The sequence below is a fragment of the Elgaria multicarinata genome, chromosome 9 (assembly GCF_023053635.1).
Source record: "Elgaria multicarinata webbii isolate HBS135686 ecotype San Diego chromosome 9, rElgMul1.1.pri, whole genome shotgun sequence".
NCBI lineage: Eukaryota > Metazoa > Chordata > Lepidosauria > Squamata > Anguidae > Elgaria > Elgaria multicarinata.
The window spans coordinates 83,346,027-83,363,794 of NC_086179.1; the positions used below are offsets into that span (position 1 = coordinate 83,346,027).

The 17,768-nt window shown below is 42.2% G+C and overlaps 1 protein-coding gene across 1 annotated transcript in view; it reads right to left on the reverse strand.

Moving 5' to 3' along the window:
• The window catches only part of SEMA3C (semaphorin 3C), a 171,530-nt gene extending 158,484 nt beyond the window's left edge, over positions 1 to 13,046 (reverse strand). Inside the window, exons 1-2 of the mRNA XM_063134220.1 lie at positions 12,937 to 13,046; positions 6,573 to 6,714 (exon numbers count right to left, since the gene is read on the reverse strand). Coding sequence (XP_062990290.1) covers positions 6,573 to 6,675 — 103 coding nt within the window. The 5' untranslated portion in view covers positions 6,676 to 6,714; positions 12,937 to 13,046. The remainder of the gene's footprint in view (positions 1 to 6,572; positions 6,715 to 12,936) is intronic.
• Positions 13,047 to 17,768: the final 4,722 nt, after the last annotated feature.

Here is a 17,768-nt window from a genome sequence, read left to right on the forward strand (position 1 = left end):
GTCTGGTGGTGAGCCAGGAGACAGGCAGACAGCTCAGTTCATGCTTGAGCAAAACGTCGCTCAGAGAAAGATACCAGGCAACAGTCAGCAAACATTTAAACCCAGCTGAAACATTGCAGCCTCACTTTCCCCAACCTGGTGCTTTCCAGATGTGTTGTGCTAAAAGTCCCACATCATGGCCATTGTAGTCCAACACATCTGGAGAGCACCAAGATGGGCAAGAGTGATCCAAGCTTTATCAGACCTGCTTCTTATGTGTAGACTGAATGCGTATGTGTGAGGGGTGAGAAAGAAGACAACTGACTCCATCACAACCTGCATGTGTTCAACAGAAGTTCTGAAACATCTAAATACCTACAGCTATAGAGGATCTTTCACTTAACCAGGAGTTCTGGGCCAGACCTACACCAAGCAAGTTATGACACTTCGAAAACAGTTTGAAAACTGTCTATGGAGTGTGTCCTGGGCCCCAGCAGTTGTCACTACTGTTATAAACTGTTATTAAGTAGTAGTGTAGATCCTGCCCTGATCATGCAGGCCTCCCAATCACATGGAAAGCATATGGAGGTACAGTCTGGATGGCCTTGCTATGAAACTGTTAAGCCGAAAAGTTATTCTTACCATCTGGACAACAGACATTTTAAAAAGCCAAACTTAGAATGTGTGTTTCACAGAGACCGCTTGCCATTTTGAGTTCCAGGGAACACTGAACATGCTTCCTTCAGAGAATCTTTTGCAGAACTGTTAAAAGCATCTCACTTAAACAGTTAAAAGAACCTCATATTCCTTCTTGAAAATGTAAAGAAAATTGCTCTTGGGCTGACATTTGCATGTACAAAACTCAGATCCCATTCAGGAGAAATCTTTGAACATCACTAATAGCTCCGCTAAATTTATTGGGGCAATTAAGAGAAAACCAGCCTGGAGAAGAGATAAGACATAACTCCTGCACTCAACTTCATCCTGACTTTCTGTCCTTGCTCTCTTTGTCAATGGTTTTGCACAGACACATATATTACATGTTATAAACATGTTATAAGTTTATATAAGTTATATATACTAATATATCCCATTCATCAATCTCGCTTGAATACTTTCTATAGAAACAAAGCTTGGGTGTTTCTGCTATATGGTATTAGTCTATGATTAGTTTTTGTTTTAAAAACGGCTTAGTCAGACTGCATAACTACAAATTGCAATTAGAAACAGAATATACTATGTCCTTTTATTCTCTCAATATTTTATCAGTCTATAAATTAATTTTAACTTCGCTGTTTTAAATTTGTGTTTTACATTTGTATTTCTGCACTGCTGATGATTTTATCCTGGTTGTGTTTTTATATTGTATTTTATATCATGTTTTTATACTGTTGTTTTATACATTGAATGGTTTTAATTTTTGTGAACCGCTTCAGCTATTGGGCGATATAGAAATGCAATAAATAAATATAGGTTAGATCTGCTCACCTGTATGAAAAAAGTGCAATACGGTATAACTAACGGAAACATAAAAACACAACTTGTCAGTCTCAGGTCTCATTTTTCTGTTCCAATGAAACTCATCTTTTCTTACAGTATGTTATGTTTGCCTGAGAGGATTCTTCTAGGGTGGCCATGTGTCTGCTTTTACAGAGGGTAGTCCTTTATTTGAAGGGCCGCCCTCTATTTGAAGATGTTTTCCATTTGAAAGAGTCTCCTTCTAATTCCAGTTTAAAGGTAAACAACCATTAGAGCTGTTGTCCATGAGCAGTTAGCACTTGAAGAGCAAGTCACCTGGTCACAATCTTCCACAACATGGTGAGATATACTACATTTCTATTTAAATCAGGGTGGATAAAATTCAATGATTTTTTTAAAATTTAAATTGGATTTTTTAAAAATTTAAATCAGATTTTTAAAATTTAAACTGGCTTTTTTAATAAAATGCTTTTTAAGTAAAAATCTATCTAAAGATAGTTTTCTATTTAAGATACATTATAGTCCAAAGGTTATTCATCATGAAATAAGGATTAGCTTTTAATTATGTAGCATGAGGCTGTTTAAATTTTTTGGTAAATGAATTCCATTAATCCATTCACAATGCCATGCTCTTCCAGAGGTTTCTGTAAGATTATTTTTCTCCTTCCAGTAAAGTACAGCAGAAAAGTTATCAAAATATGAATGACTGAACTTTTTGGGGGAGGGGGGGAAGTCACATGATTAAATCGAGTTTGAGTAATGATTTAAATCATGATTTAAATCAAATTGATTTAAAACAAATCCACCCTGATTTAAATTATAATAATTATTTCTAAATTTGCACCTATACATATAAATTCCTATGGGCAAATGCTATGTGAATCATTGTTCTCTTTTTTGGTGACACATTTGCACTTTTTTGGCAATTCATAAGTGCCCCCTATAGGTTCCACCCTTAAAGTTGGCCTAAAAATAATTTTAAATAAATAAAAACTTATCTCTAACATGTCCTTATCACAGTATTGCTTATATGAGCTATAACTATGAGTCTGTCCATGCTTCAGCTGATGCCAGTTCAAACCTGCACAGAGTAGTTTCATAGAGTTGATTTGCCCTACCTTTATGTCTGATCATCAACTCCTTCAAATGAGTAGACGGTGAGAGCCAGTGTGGCGTAGTGGCTAAAGTGTTGGACTGGGAGTCGGGAGATCGGGGTTCTAGTCCCCACTCGGCCATGGAAAGCCACTGGGTGACTTTGGGCCAGTCACAGACTCTCAGCCCAACCTACCTCACAGGGTTGTTGTTGTGAGGAGGAGGATTACGTACACCGCCTTGGGTTCCTTAAGAGGAAAAAGGGCGGGGAATAAAAATAAATAAATAAATAAATGCTGAATTTTAGAAGCTTGTGTTGGTTATCTTGGGCCAAACATGTTGTTCCCAGTTTTGGTGGGTGACTCTTCACCCATGTCATCCTACCTAGGATAGCTTGGGTGCCATCCTCCAAAATAACTCTTTATGCAAATTTGCTGAACCTCATATATCAGTTTTTAGTTGGGTATTCTATTCTACTGATAACCCCAGGGGTGTACAGACTCAGACTACAGATCTGCTTAAATATACAATGGACAAGCCAGCCTTCCCCCCTTGCACACTAACTGGGAATGTTTATCACATTTGTGCCTGGCATAATGGACTGAGGGAAGAAGAGTGCAAGGACCAAGAAACTCTGTCCATACATAAATGTCTGCTCAGCCGTCAAAACTGCTAACTTGGTTATTACTCATGATACAGTGAAGACATAAATCAGTGTTGATACCGAGCAATTCCACAGAGCAAATACAGCTGCCAGCGGCACCAACGTTATCAGATGTCTTCTGAGAATGATAGTATGCAGTAATGGGCAAAGTGTAAGACCTGGACAGGGGAAACCTGGAATCAAATTTCCATTCAACCATGAAGCTGGTTGGGTGATCTTGAACAGTCACTATCTCACATGGTTGTTGTGAGGACAAACCACACTGGGGAACCACGTCTGCCACCCAAAGCAATCCACTAAAGGCTAAAAATAGATTAACTGGTTAACTAGCTCGTGATACAGACAAACCATGGGTTTGGACCGCTGCAACTAGGAGGGTAGAAAAACCCTGAACACCTACAATAATGAGCCTACCCAGCTCAAACAATAGATTGTAATGAGGGTGTGTATTGTCAAGGGTATCTTTTCCCATATATCCATCTCCACTCTACAGCTTGTTGGAGATGTCTTGCTCTGGATTCCTGGCCTACATTAAATAAAATCTAGTAGGGCTAAGGGCAGGGCATTGTCAGTAGTTGCACCATAACTTTGAAACCATCTTCCAAGGGAGACCCACCAGGCCACCATGTTCCTAGCGTTAGAACGCAAACCTACGCAAGTTTACTCAGAAGACTACATTGCTTGAGTTTAGGATTGCAGCCTCAAGTACAGATCTAAACCCTTTCTGGTTTCTGGTGCATTGCGCTTTCAGATTTTGCGATATGATTTTCACCAAGTACATTGTTGGTGCTATATAAATAAATAAATAATAACTTCCTTTTATTAATAATGTTGTTTCAATTACTTACAACCCAATACGATATATGTTTACTCAGAAGTAAGCTCATTGCATTTAATAGTGCTTACTCCCAGGTAAGTCCAGCCTTAACTCTATTTGGTTATAAATCTCCTTGAGTGTTTTGTTTTGATTTAACTGGAAGATGATTCAATTAAATCAAATTTTATACATTTGATTTTATAAATGAATGAACAAAATAAACGTCCATGTGCGAATGTTTGATCTCTGATTTCCCATCAACACACAATTTCTAGAAGATCAGCTGGGATAACAGTTTTAAGCAAGCAATATTGAAGCAAGCAAGACGGCCTCCTAGGCATTCGGGTGACTGTAGCAACAGAAAAGCAAACAGCCAGTAATTAAAACAAAAAAAAGCACGAATGGATTGACTGACAGAAAAGCTTATCCCATTGATTCCTCTGGTGTTACTTTCTATCCCATTTATTACCTTTGGGTTAGTTTCCCCCCTCTTTTTTCTTTACAAGCCCAATGAGTCATATAGATATTGCATTTAACAAGTGGTTTGGATTGTCAGCTGTATGGGCTGCTACATGCGTTCGGCAGTTTGCGTTTTTAAAACTTGCCTGAATTTTGCAATCACAGATAATTCCTTACATGCCCTGGAAAATACATGTGCAGAAAGACATCCAGGCAAGACATCCAAGCTTCATGCTTTATATATTCTCACTGAAACCCAGGTACTGCCAACAGAGCCAAGTCCTTCTTACATGAATACAGACAACTGACTCCTAGAATGGATCACAGGATCATCAGTCTACTGGTATATACACATAGCAAAACACCAACTACACAGTTTTGCTTTATTAATGGGTAGGTGATATTTATCTTTCGGTAAATGCAGCACACATGAATACGGATTCCAAAGGATCCAGACGAGAGATTTCATCTGCATGCTTTCAAGTGCCATGCCCAATGTGGATTAGGAATATATCTATATATACTATGGCCACCTGAGATAGATAGGATACATGCATCACTCTTCAGTTGCACCAGCATTCTAGCTCCTAACAGACGCATCTCGCTTGTTCCTAGGTCAGGCTGAATGGCAGCCTATAAGGAGCTGATGTACACAAAATGACACCAGTGGTCCACCTAGCCAAATGGTCTTTGCCTTATCTGTGAGTGGCTTCCTGAGCCTCAGAAATAATTCTTTATCATGCTTGCAGCTGGAGACCCTTTAACTGCTGATCCTAGAAACTGAACATGGGGCCTCGAGACAGATATGTGGACTCCCACTCGTGGCCAAGATAGACATTACTTTGATATAGCTAGCAGGTATGTCTTTCTTAGCCTAAAGTAAGCACAGCGAAGCCAGACTAGATTTCCCCCCTGTCCTTATTTGAGAGAGAGAAAAAGAAAGAGAGAGAGAGAGAACGAACAGCTAGCAGCTAACTAGATAGATCGTCAAAGTACTGTGTAGTTTGGGTCTTTGTTGACTTTCAAGGCAAGCACTCCTTCCTTTCCGAAAATCCAAGAGCCTTCACATTTAGCAGTCAAAATTTAGGCACTTGTTCGTCATGTCACTTCAGGTGAGCTGGGTTTCCTACACGCACAGCACTTCATGCAAGAAATAAAGCATGTAAAACACACATACATGGCCACATGTGTCACACACACATTGAATTTTATTTTATCCTGCAAGCTAAAGGCAGCTAACAGCTGTTTTGAATACTGTTTCATCCATGTCCCTCACAGTCTTGCAAGAACAATAGACCACCCAAATGGGCCCAGGAAGAAAATGATTAAGAAGAATTGAGCGGAAGGTGGGGGAACGGTGACGAGAAGAGAGACTAGTTTTAAAAGTTTGATCTCAACAACAACGACAAAACAGCCCAACATGGGAAAAAATGTATTCTCCTCTGAACACAGTCAGCAAAAAGGTACCATCCATCTGAGCGAGGAACAGGTATTTAGGTGGTGATTCTCTTCATGTTGCAGCCCCCCCCTCTGGTTTTCAGTAACAGGACAGTTTGTGTTAAGTGTTAACATGTTGTAGAAGGCGCGTTGTACTTAACACACATATTGTTGGGAAGCCACTGCCAATCATGGCTTCCCAGTATATGGACATGCAGTGTAGCCCATAGGTAGGCTCACTGCCATTTGCAAGAATTTTCCAACATGGATGTGCTACCATATAGGAAGTTCATGACATTAGAAGCAGCCCTGCTAGCCCCCTGAAATGTGGCTATTTACATCTTCTGAAGGCAGTTACATTAATATACCGAGATGCAGTGAACACACATCATGAATACATCCAGGCCAAAAGTACATTTAAACTTCCCAAAGTCAAAGAACAGTGCATGTTTTAACCTAAATAATCAAGTATGTTTAATAAACATTGGTAAGATCAGACCCAACACAAACATGAACATTAGCACTGCAAGCAAGGCAAGTTAGGATGATGAAGCCATACTTTTATTTATTGCTTACGGGTGTGAAAGGAAAGAAGACAATGTTCTACAATAACATTTGCCTAGGAATGTTTATCTGCTTTCTTACCATTGAATGTTAGGAACACCCTGGCCTGAGGCTGTGAAGATCCTTTTACACTGCACGAGCAAATATACACCCCAATCAACACTTGGAGACTTAGAAATGTCATTATCTTCAGATGCGAAACTTAATATCCAAGATATGAAACCTAAACAAAATGAAACAAAAAGAGAGAGACAGGGGTCACATTTTTTATATACTTTTCAATAGTATACAATGTCAATAATAAAGCACATTCCCAGTCGAGGGCATGGTGAAACTCACTGGAAAGGATGGCTTGCACCATCCTCTTATAAAAGAAGAAAATTCTGGCAGGACCAGCAGTTACAAGAAGCCGCTGCAAGTGAAGTGTCAACTGAGTAATGCCTGCAGTAAGGATTAGTCTCAGTTCTTTTTTCTATAAGGATGAATCCCACCTGCTGGAAAAATAATTATGTTAAATGTCAAGGCAGAGCAAAGCAAGGGCAAGAGATAAAGTTTCATGAATGAAAACGTCTTGATATTTTTAGACCTCTGTCTTTACTGTACTCTTCTTTAAAATATAAAAGGGCCCGCTCTGCTTGAAGTGCCCGCAACGAACACTTTGGGCTTTAGCCTTGTATCAAATGGAGAACAGGAAAAAATGTCTTCAGGCAGCTCTGGAGAGCCAGAGGAAGGAGAGAGAAGGGCTTCTCATCCGAACAGCAGAACCCGTCTCACTTGGCATAGGGCACCCAAGAAGACTGGGAACAATGTAAGATTTGTCATGCCACTTTTTACAGATTAAGGGCTCCCTCTGAGGGTGCCGTGTCCAAAAACCCCAAATCATGGAACTGGCTCTGGAACTGTGCACTCCTATGCAGGCAACAATTGTGTCATTAACATTAATGGAGATGTAGTTAACTCAGTTCTTATACATGACATTCATCATGCAATCCAGAGAGTTTGGGCTTGTCTCTGAAGCAATCAGCCATCTATTGTGGCTTTGGCAAAATCATCAACACTTGAAAAGCTAGCCCTTAGCGAAAAATTAATAATCCTTCTCCATATGTAACCATGGTCTCAAATCAAGTAAATAGCAGAACCACTGATCAAAGGAAAACCACAAGTATTTCTTTAAAAAAAAGTAATATTTTTTAACATGGTGTTTTATTTTTATTTATTTTTATCCTGTTTTGTATCTTTTATTGATCATTGCTCTGGAATCTTTCTAGATGTAGAACGGTATGTTGCAAATAAATACATAATTATGAAAGTATTATGAGTGTTCATAATGCATGGTTGCGAGAGCCCAGAAAATGCTAAAATTAAGTAAACTATATATTTTATTGATCTAATGTCTATGTTGTGGTTAATAAGAATTCATTGGAAAACGTGAGTGAACAGCAGTGATCATGCACAGTGACATGAAGGTGTAGAGTCCCAGAAATTGCCCAGTCCATATGCAATGTCGCTTAAGAGATTTTGAACAAAGTACATGAGGATAATCAGGTCATGCATACATGGCCAGTCAGTGGGACGGAGGTGCCTTGCTCCATTGATGTGAGATATATGAAATGTACATGGAGGTTATGCTTATTATTTGAGCACAAAGCCCTGCTCAGACTCTGAATGGGCTTAATGATGTCAGCATGTAACCAAATTCAATCGGCTGCATTACATCATAGGGCTACGCTGTTGTCAGTCTAGGTAGGTACACAATCCCTTAGGATCAATGGCTAGGATCACATAGCTTGGAGGAAGCTGCCCAGATCTAAACAGCAACAAAATGCGGTATTAAAGGAGTTGCTGGTAGGGCAGTGATAAAGATCCGTTGAACAGGAAGAAAGGGAAATTATTTTATCTATTTATTTATTTATTTATTACATTTCTATACCGCCCAATACCTGGAGCTCTCAAATTAGCAAGGGAACTATTCAAAGGACATTATGGTCCCCAGAAAAAATGATCCTTTCAGACCAAAAATGTTAGCATGTGAAAATTGGGCAGAATCCTACCTTATTTGAGAAAGAGTTCTACATTACTTACAATCCCTGGGACATAACATGAGAATTAGAAAGGTCTATCACATAAAGTTCCATGTCTTGTTTCTCGCAGTGGCCAACCAATGTCTCCTGAAAGCCTACATGCTAGGTGTGTACAGCGGTTTGTTACGAGTTTTGCTTGAGCAGGAGTACTTATAGCATAAGCACAGAATTTATACTGGTTTCCAACTGAAGGTTTTTCACTCACAAATTCAATTTACAATTTATGTTTTTGAATAGACACTTCATCCCATCATTACAAGAAAATGTAATGTAAAGGTGACAGTTGGATCTCCCCAATAGATTACTAAAAACCAAGAACTATTCCTTTAAAATGAACATAACATGGGAATCAATCATTTAATTTTGAAGTCAATGGTCTTGGAGCAGTCCGTGGATTTCAGGAGTGTCTGTTACTCAGAAGCTCAGCCACACTGGTATTTGCACATATATTTTGTTGGCAACAGTCTAGCATTTTTGTGAACTGCCCAGGGAGCTTCAGCTATTAGGTGGTATAAAAATGCAATAAATAAAATCAAATAAATCTTGGCTTTTGTTCTCTAGGCTATCCCTCATGTTCCGGGAACCTCTACCTGATTATCCCACTAAAGTCTGGATTTTCTCACGATTACGCAGGCAGCCCAAACTCAGTCAAAAAATCAGGAACCTTAAGAAGCCTATACATCTGCCAGAGCCAAGCTGTTCAATCCTTTGTTTTTCCCCATCCTGTATATGCTCAAAGTTGTTGTCCTCTTTGTGCTCCTGAACTATACAACTGACCTTGAATCTAATCTCCCTTTGAAAATGTTCTCAGAAAAGATCTTCCACAGAACTCGACATACTTGGATGATGGATGCCCTGTTGTGTTGACTCAAAGACCCTCCCAGGATTCAAGCAGCTCCCCTTTTGTGCAGCAGGGAGCCCAAGCTGGAGAGCCCCACAATGTCCATAAGGGATGCCACTTGTACAGATAGTTGGCTTTAAACTCAGTGGTTTACCCTTCCTGTAGCCATGCTGAGCGAGTCAAGCTGAGGGTTTCAGTGAGATCCCATCCCAGACACACCCAACTCTTAAGTGGCTTCCCTCTCTTGCTTCAGTCCCTGTGCATCTCGCTGCATTGGTTACTTTCCTTAGGTGAGTCAAGTTGTTCTATTGCCCTCCAATTTCAAATTCTGGTGTTGTTGTTTTTGCATGTTGCAAGGCTCAGAGGTTCCTAAAAATATCCAGCCTCCATCAATCCCAAGTCATCACCTTTACCTGCCTTCGTCTTTGTGTGTCTGAAGTATAGCGGTCTTCACTCCTATGCAGTCAGAGACCTCAGTCAGCAATTAAGTACATTATCCATAAGCCAGGGATAATGGACCACTTGTAGTTCTCCAGACTGCAACTCCAATTGGCTATGCTGGCTAGAGCTGATGGAGTTGCCGTCCAACAACACCTTAGAGGACCACAAATGATCCACCCCTGCCATAAGCCCTTAGAAACCCAGATCACCATCGCCCACTGCGGGCTTCCAAGCAGGAAGTGAAGTCCTCTGTGTTCCTTTTCCTCAGAGAAAGGTAAACGGACCCACCCTCTGACTTTGTTTCCTCTTACTGTCTTTCTAGATCTATCTATTCTACCCTTCAAGTGACCCTTGCCACCGAAACCATTGCACTTAGGCCTCTGAACGCCGCCCCACCCTTTCCTTAGCACACTCTCCACTCTTGACTTGGCCAGTGCAACTCCCCACCCTCCATCTCCTCTGGTTTTATCACTCTTGTTCAGAATCATTAGGGAATAATCTGTAGGTGTAATGCTGGGGGTGGAGGGGGGTACACTGATGTTTTCCTTTGGGTAAACATTTATGGTTCAATCAAACCTCCGTGCTTTAATCTGAATCCTGACACCCTTTTCAGAGGGAGGGTTAATTCAATTCAGCCCCCCTCACCAGCTCTGGCTTACTATCCCTACACGGACTGATGGATGTCCAACTACAGGGCATCTTCTACTGCTGACACTCCCAACATTTCCTTATAGGTCAAGTTTGCATACTCATGCGAATGAGGACACATCATGACATATTGTTTCAGAGTAAGTCACTCAAATGTCCTAATGTGCATACCTTTTGTTACATGGCATGGTCGCCTTTTCTCAGCATCTGTGGGGTCATACGCAGGAGCTGAGAACACTCAGCACTTGTCCCTTTGCACTGTGAATCTTATACTCCCAAGAGCAGTGACAGCAAGCCAAAAGCTTCTTATCCTCCTATTACATGCATCGTGCACATCCTTTGCAATGCACTCAGCTATGTTCTGCTGGGGCAAACTCAAGGAGATATCTCCCTCTCTGTGTGCACATTCACATACAGGGCACAGTTATGGCCTGACTGAAGGTGGCCATGAGGTTATGAGCCTTTCACCTCACTCCCAAATTCATTTAGTACTGCTAAGCATGCAATTAAACGCACCCTGGTCTGACTCCAGCATTCGACGCAGTCAGAAGAGTTGTTGGCTACTCCGTGCGAAATGATTTGCTGTTTTGTGTGTGTGTGTGTGTTTTCCAAGCAGGTGTTAGCTCCCTTTCCAGGACAATGGGGTCCAATTTTAAAAAGTGACATCAAAGTGACCCGAAGGAATTAATTTTGCCACAAACATTTCCAACCAGCAGTAAATGGCAAAGCTAACACACACATCCCATTGCTGACACACAAGTCATTTAATGCGGGGTTACACTATTGCCTTGCCTATATATACATACTCAAAATAACCCTGTTAATTTCCTATATGATAAGACCTGGGATAAAGAAAAGCATCCATCTGGGGCAGATCAACTTAGCAACCTTACTTTCAACAAATGTAGCTAGAATGCATAAACACCTTGGACCAGAATAAAATTGTGCACTTCCAATATTGGTACCCTTATCAGAGGGAGGATTAATTCCATTCCACTTCTGGCTTCCTACCTCTCCCCTACCTGATAGGATATCCTTCACCATAATCCCTTTTGCAAGGGACGAAATGCTATTAAGTCCTACTAAAATGGGTTTGTTAGACCCAGACAAATGACCAATCGCTCTGGATTTGTGAGTTTAATAGAAGCAATAGGATTAGTATTCCACAGTTGCGGAACGTGTTCCATCTAGTCCATGAGGGGGAAGAGTGACAGAGTTATGCAATGAGCATTTCAGTTACACCAGGAAAGAAATAATCGCAGCAGATGAAAAAACCCTTCCTGCTCTTTCCAGTTTATCCCAACCTAATCTTGGATGGGTACAATCACATTTTACTGTTTTCTATTGTTTAAATTCACTTTCAGATTTACATTGTTATGCTACAGTGACAATCCGCTGTGAACTCTAGTTTGTTTATTTTAAACAACACATAAAGATGTTACCACCTCCAAAAAAAGGTGTGTAAGCCTGCAATATCAGGCATGCTTCAAATCCTTCCTGAGTAAATATAGACAGAATCAGGCAGGGAGGGCTGCAGTCCTATATGTACTTACCTTAGAATCAGCCTTACTCCACAGTGGGACTTACTCCAGAGTAAACATGCATAGGATCAGGCTGCATGTGGCAGTGTTATAGTATTACAGTGTGCCACGTGAATTAAAGAGAAATAGGAATGGGTTTTTTTTTAAAAAAAAAAAAGTACCGATTTTATTTTAATTCTCTTTTCTTCTTTCCCACAGGAAAAACACACACACACACATATTGTTTTAATTCAAAAGGCATCATTTTGGAGCGTGCAGTCCAAGTCAAAACTTAATCTCCCCCAAAACCAAGTCCGTAAAATATCTGCATGTGTCTTAATAACACTTGATCTCCACGGGCAACCGGCAGCAAGCTAGAACTAGCAGACTCTCTGAGAAGCAGAGGCACGTTACTTCAGAAAAGGCACACGGAGGCTGAGTTCGGACGACACGCTAATCAACGGTTGTTTCCCATTCTGTTCCTATTACCCCCACCCCACCCCCAGTTGATTAGCGTGTCGTCCGAACTCAGCCAGAGCAAGCCCAGGGCTCCTTAAACCATCAGTGGACTATGTGGAAAGGAGAAGACCCGAAGCAACAAAGTTGAGACATCAAGTTGCATTTGTGTGGCACCTTTAGCGAAGAAGGCGAGAAAAAGCAAACCTCGCTGCTCCTGCAAAGCCAGCAGCAGCAGCAGCTTAGCAGTGAAATACAGGCAGGTGTCATGTGCTCAAAGCCGGAATTATACCCTGCATGGGGGAATTAATTCCATGAACGGAAAATCGGGTATACATTCATTCAGTTCTTCAGCTGCTGTGGGTGGAAACAATTGCATTTACTCAGGTGAAAAAATTCAATGCGCGGTTGCATGGCTCACACCGGTTAACAGTAAAGGAACTTTCGATTATACTTACCGAGCCACTGAAGGATTCAGAAATGAAGTGCTATTAAAAATTGTCTGCCTTTTGGAAAGGATGGGAGGGAAATACCCAATACTCTTTTTAAAAATTCCAACGCCTGAAACCACTCTATTATTATTGTTATTATTATTATTATTCTCCAGGTTGCGGCAAATAGATTCCCAGATTGAGCGAGGAAGGGAGAGAGAGAGAAAAACAGTGGGGGGAAAACTCCCCTTGGAGCGATATCCTTTAAGGTACCAGGAGCCTCTTTTCCCTAGCTCAGTGAATGGAGTACCTTCAGACTGCATGGAAAGTAGCTAGAAGCTTTGGTCTCCAATTACACTCGGCTCCGGCACTACAACCCCGCCCAGGAACCGCCTTCCCCGAGAGAAGCGGCTCCACGCGAAGCCATTAGCTGAGCGAATCGGAGGAAAGAAATGTAGACGCCACACCTACGAGGAAGCGGGCGAAGAGTCCGGCCAAAAGGGAGAGGAGATATGGGCTGGGTGAGAGAGAGAGAGAGAGAGAGAGAGAGAGAGAGAGAGAAGCCCACTTCAAAAAGCACCCACGAGCCTCGGGAGGCAACGAACAAGCCCGATCCCGCGCGTGTTTACTCAGATGTAAAGCCCACCGATTTAATGGGCCTCCCACTCTCAGGCAAGCCCGCGCGAGCTTGCAAGCCGAGTTCAGGCGTACGGACTCAGGGGCTGAGTTCGGACGACACGCTAATCAAACGGGTGGTGTTTGTGTTTTTGTAGGGGGGGGGGTGTTAATAGGAACAAAATAGAAATCAACCCTTGATTAGCGCGTCCTCCGAACTCACGCCCCTCTGAAGGCAAGGGGGAACGTACTTCCTAGGAAGGCTGCGACCCTGTGCGCGTTTACTCGGGAGTAGGCCCGCTATACACAGTGGGACTTACTGCTGAGTAGACTTGCAGCCCTAGGGACATTTGACGCCTGAGTGCGTTGAGGCAGAAGTCGAGACCCACTGACCGCAGCCTGGGGGCTTAGGTCTGAGGAGACAAGCATGAACAGGACGGAAGGTGTATATAGGCCCCTGAAAGTAGAAAGCAACTGGACTGATACTCTTTAAGAGGAATGGCTTGCTCTCAGTTTAATAGCTCTTAGATGGGGGGGCACACAACATCTACCCCCAGATGCCCCCCATGGTGGACCACATTTCTGCCACCGCTGCCATTGAACTGCTTAAATTCATTAGCATAACAGCCTTTTTTTCCTCCAAGGAATCCAAGGCAGCATACATAATCCTTCTCTCCATTTTATCCTCACAAAAACAACCCTGTGAGGTAGGTTGGGCTGAGAGTCTGTGACTGGCCCAAAGTCACCCAGTGGGTTTCCATGGCCCAGTGGGGATGTGAGGCACAGGGGCTGCATGTGGACCGTGTGTTGCCCACCCCTGCCTTAAATGAACTAGGATGGGTTTAAACAAAACTGCCTGCAGCATCTTGAAAGAAGACAGATTCACCCTAGTCATCACACATTCAAACCCCAACTGTTGTCAATGATATGATGAATCTTTCCAAGGGGGGGGGAATCCCCCACCTCCCTGTATTATTTTAAGACTAATCCTTTATGCCATGACTTCCAAATAGATGTCAATTTCAGCTTCCAGCAGCAGCAGGCAAGTCTTTGAAAGCAGAACTTCAGAGTAATTGAGATCAGCTGTAAGGGTCATAATATTTAAAACAGGAGCTTTTTTCCCTTTAGATTCCCCAACTCCTCTGCCACTTGCAGGCTTCTGCAGTCCATTTCACATCTCCCAGCCATTGATGCCTTGAATCGGAAGCCCATTCCAAAACAGGTAAGCAGGGCTTCATGCGAGCCAGGGCTCAGCTCCGTAACCTGCTACTGTGAATGCTAAGGCTCAGTCTTGGAACAAGTAAAAGAAAAGCACTACGCACATGCCCAGTGGTACTCATTTCTAAATCAGAACAGCCCGCCTATCAAGCTACAAGATCCAAAGTCATGATTCCACGAAGGCTTGAACCCCAACACCGAACTGTGCTTTCAAAAGCTCCCTCAACTTCAAAGGCGACTCCTGCCTCTCCTTCAAGTAATTCCCAGAACATTCAGGAAACTATTGCCTTCTTGCAAATCTAAAAGTTTAAATATTTATTTCTAACATTTATATCTCAAATTTTTCCTCCTTAAGGAATCCAAGGTGGCATATATATTATATAATCCTCCTCTCTATTTTATCTTCACAACAGCAACCCTCTGAGATTGGGCTGAGAGTGTGTGACTGGCCCAAAGTCACCCAGTGAGCTTCCATGGCCAAGTGGGGATTAGAACCTGGATCTCCCAGTCCAATACTCTAACCGCTTTTTTTTTTTTTTTTCCTCATGGAGATAGTCTTCTAAAAGCAACATCCAATTGGGATGTTGGGACAGGATGATGATGATGATTTCTTTTCTCTAGGTGCAACCTAGTCAAAGATGAGATTATGTCAAAACACTGCAGTCACTATGGGACACTATTCTGGGGGAAATGAGCCACTTTCTCTGTCCCCTTGGGCCAAACCAACCAAATAGTCTCTCTCTCTCTTTCTTTCGTTTCTACCAATAAAACAGAGGTGCCGAATGGCAGACCTGTTTGGAAGTTATGCCCCTTGACCTAGAAACCACTGATTGCTAATTTTGAGTTACAGTGATCCAGTGCTAAAGAAAGGTACTTTGCACATGCTTAGAGGCACTTCATCTACAACTGATTTTTCCCAGGAATGAGGAATGGTATTGAAAATAGGTGTGGGGGCCCAACTCTGGCAAGTGCTGGCTCGTGTTAAAGACACTGGGTTGAGAGGAGGGTAGGCAGAGTATCGCAGTCAATTTATTGTCTCTGGCATTCATATCCCTGCCGTTCTGCTGCAACTCTAAATTATAAGTCTATTCCGTCGCATATTTATGAGAGCTGTTGGCTCCTGGACCATTTTTTCCTACGGAGTTTCTCAAAAGTAAAAAATAAGCTTTGGCATGCCAACGGAGTATTACTGTTACCAAAATACAAAAGGGACAGGCATCCCAAAGCCTGGTCTCTTCGCTTTTCTATATAGTACTTTAGATTGTGCCCTTATTGCAGCCTACCTCAAAAGGGGGGAAGAAATTCCACCTACATAAAAAGAAAGAAAAGTCCCCGGGTGGGGTGGGGGATGTTACGTAATTGTTTCTCTTCCCCCTCACTGTCACAAAGGTAATAAGAGAAATCTTTGTATCACCGCTCTAATTAAAAGGCAAAGCAATGGAATGTGCTTTTGATTTTCTCATTAGAAAGAGCTCCGTGGCTACTGTTACAGTGCTGGGGACAGGACTCCGTCGTCCTTTCAGAGAAAGGGCAAGGCTGCGAAATATTTCAGCCCAGTGGGTGTCACTGTGCAGTGAAAAGCGGGCAGATCAGCGAAAGCTGAGCTTGTGTTACAAAGGCAAATCTAAAATCTGGTTTGTTTTTGAAAAATGCAATGACTTTTATCTGTAAAAGCATTATGTAACGAACGTGTTGTGTGACGAGGCAGTACAATGCAAGGGGATGGAATCGGATTTTTAAGCCTTTCAATGTCACTGTGGTCCTTTGATAACGGAGATTTTATTGCATCCAGTTAATATTAATAGTCCCTTTGCCAGTTCTCAGTGTCCACCCTTTGTCATGGTGAAAGATGTCAAAGAGAACGAACCTGGACTCCAACCTGGACTTAGGATGTTGAGAAAATGATATTGACCCTGTTCAGACACACTAAACCACGGTGGTTTGAGGTAAACATTGGCCCTGTTCAGACAACACACTAAACCATGCTGCTTAACCACAAAATGGTTAATGGAATGCATAATGCATTCCATTAACTATTTTATGGTTAAGCAGCATGGTTTAGTGTGTTGTGTGAACGGGGCCATTATGACTTATGTTGCGTGAACCATTCCTAACCATGGTGGCTACATAACCACAGTTTAAACATGCCCACTAACCTTTTGCTGCAAAAGGGTTAGTGGCCTAACCATGGTTTAGTGTGTTGTCTGAACAGGCCTATCAACTGTTACGTGAGAAGGTCTCCCTATTTCTTGCCATCACAAAAGGGGGTGGAGGTGGAGCATTGGAGCACCAGCCCACCCAGGAGGAGATGGGTCTCTCTTTCAGTCTCTCTATGAAGAGAGACTGAAAGAACTGGGCATGTTTAGCCTGGAGAAGAGAAGATTGAGGGGAGACATGATAGCACTCTTCAAATACTTAAAAGGTTGTCACACAGAGGAGGGCCAGTATCTCTTCTCGATCCTCCCAGAGTGCAGGACATGGAATAATGGGCTCAAGTTAAAGGAAGCCAGATTCCGGCTGGACGTCAGGAAAAACTTCCTGACTGTTAGAGCAGTGCGACGGTGGAATCAGCTACCTAGGGAGGTTGTGGGCTCTCCCACACTAGAGGCATTCAAGAGGCAGCTGGACAACCATCTGTCAGGGATGCTTTAGGGTGGATTCCTGCATTGAGCAGGGGGTTGGACTCAATGGCCTTGTAGGCCCCTTCCAACTCTGCTATTCTATGATTCTATGAGATAAAATGCTGCTGATTTCTATGCACTGCGAAGCTCCGTTTGGCCTTCTGCAAGGTCCCCATCTCTTGGCCACAGAAAACTCCACTCTTGCTCCACTCTTGCTATATTCTATTTTATATGTATGATTTTATCTGTACACCGCCCTGAGATCCTTGTGATATAGGGTGGGATATAAATGTTTAAATAAATAAATATTGTAGCTTAAAGCTCTTACTCCCAGTAACTAAGCCTTAGAAGAGGAGAACCATTTCAACCTTTTAGAATTGGGAGGGGTGAACAGAAGCTGGGAAA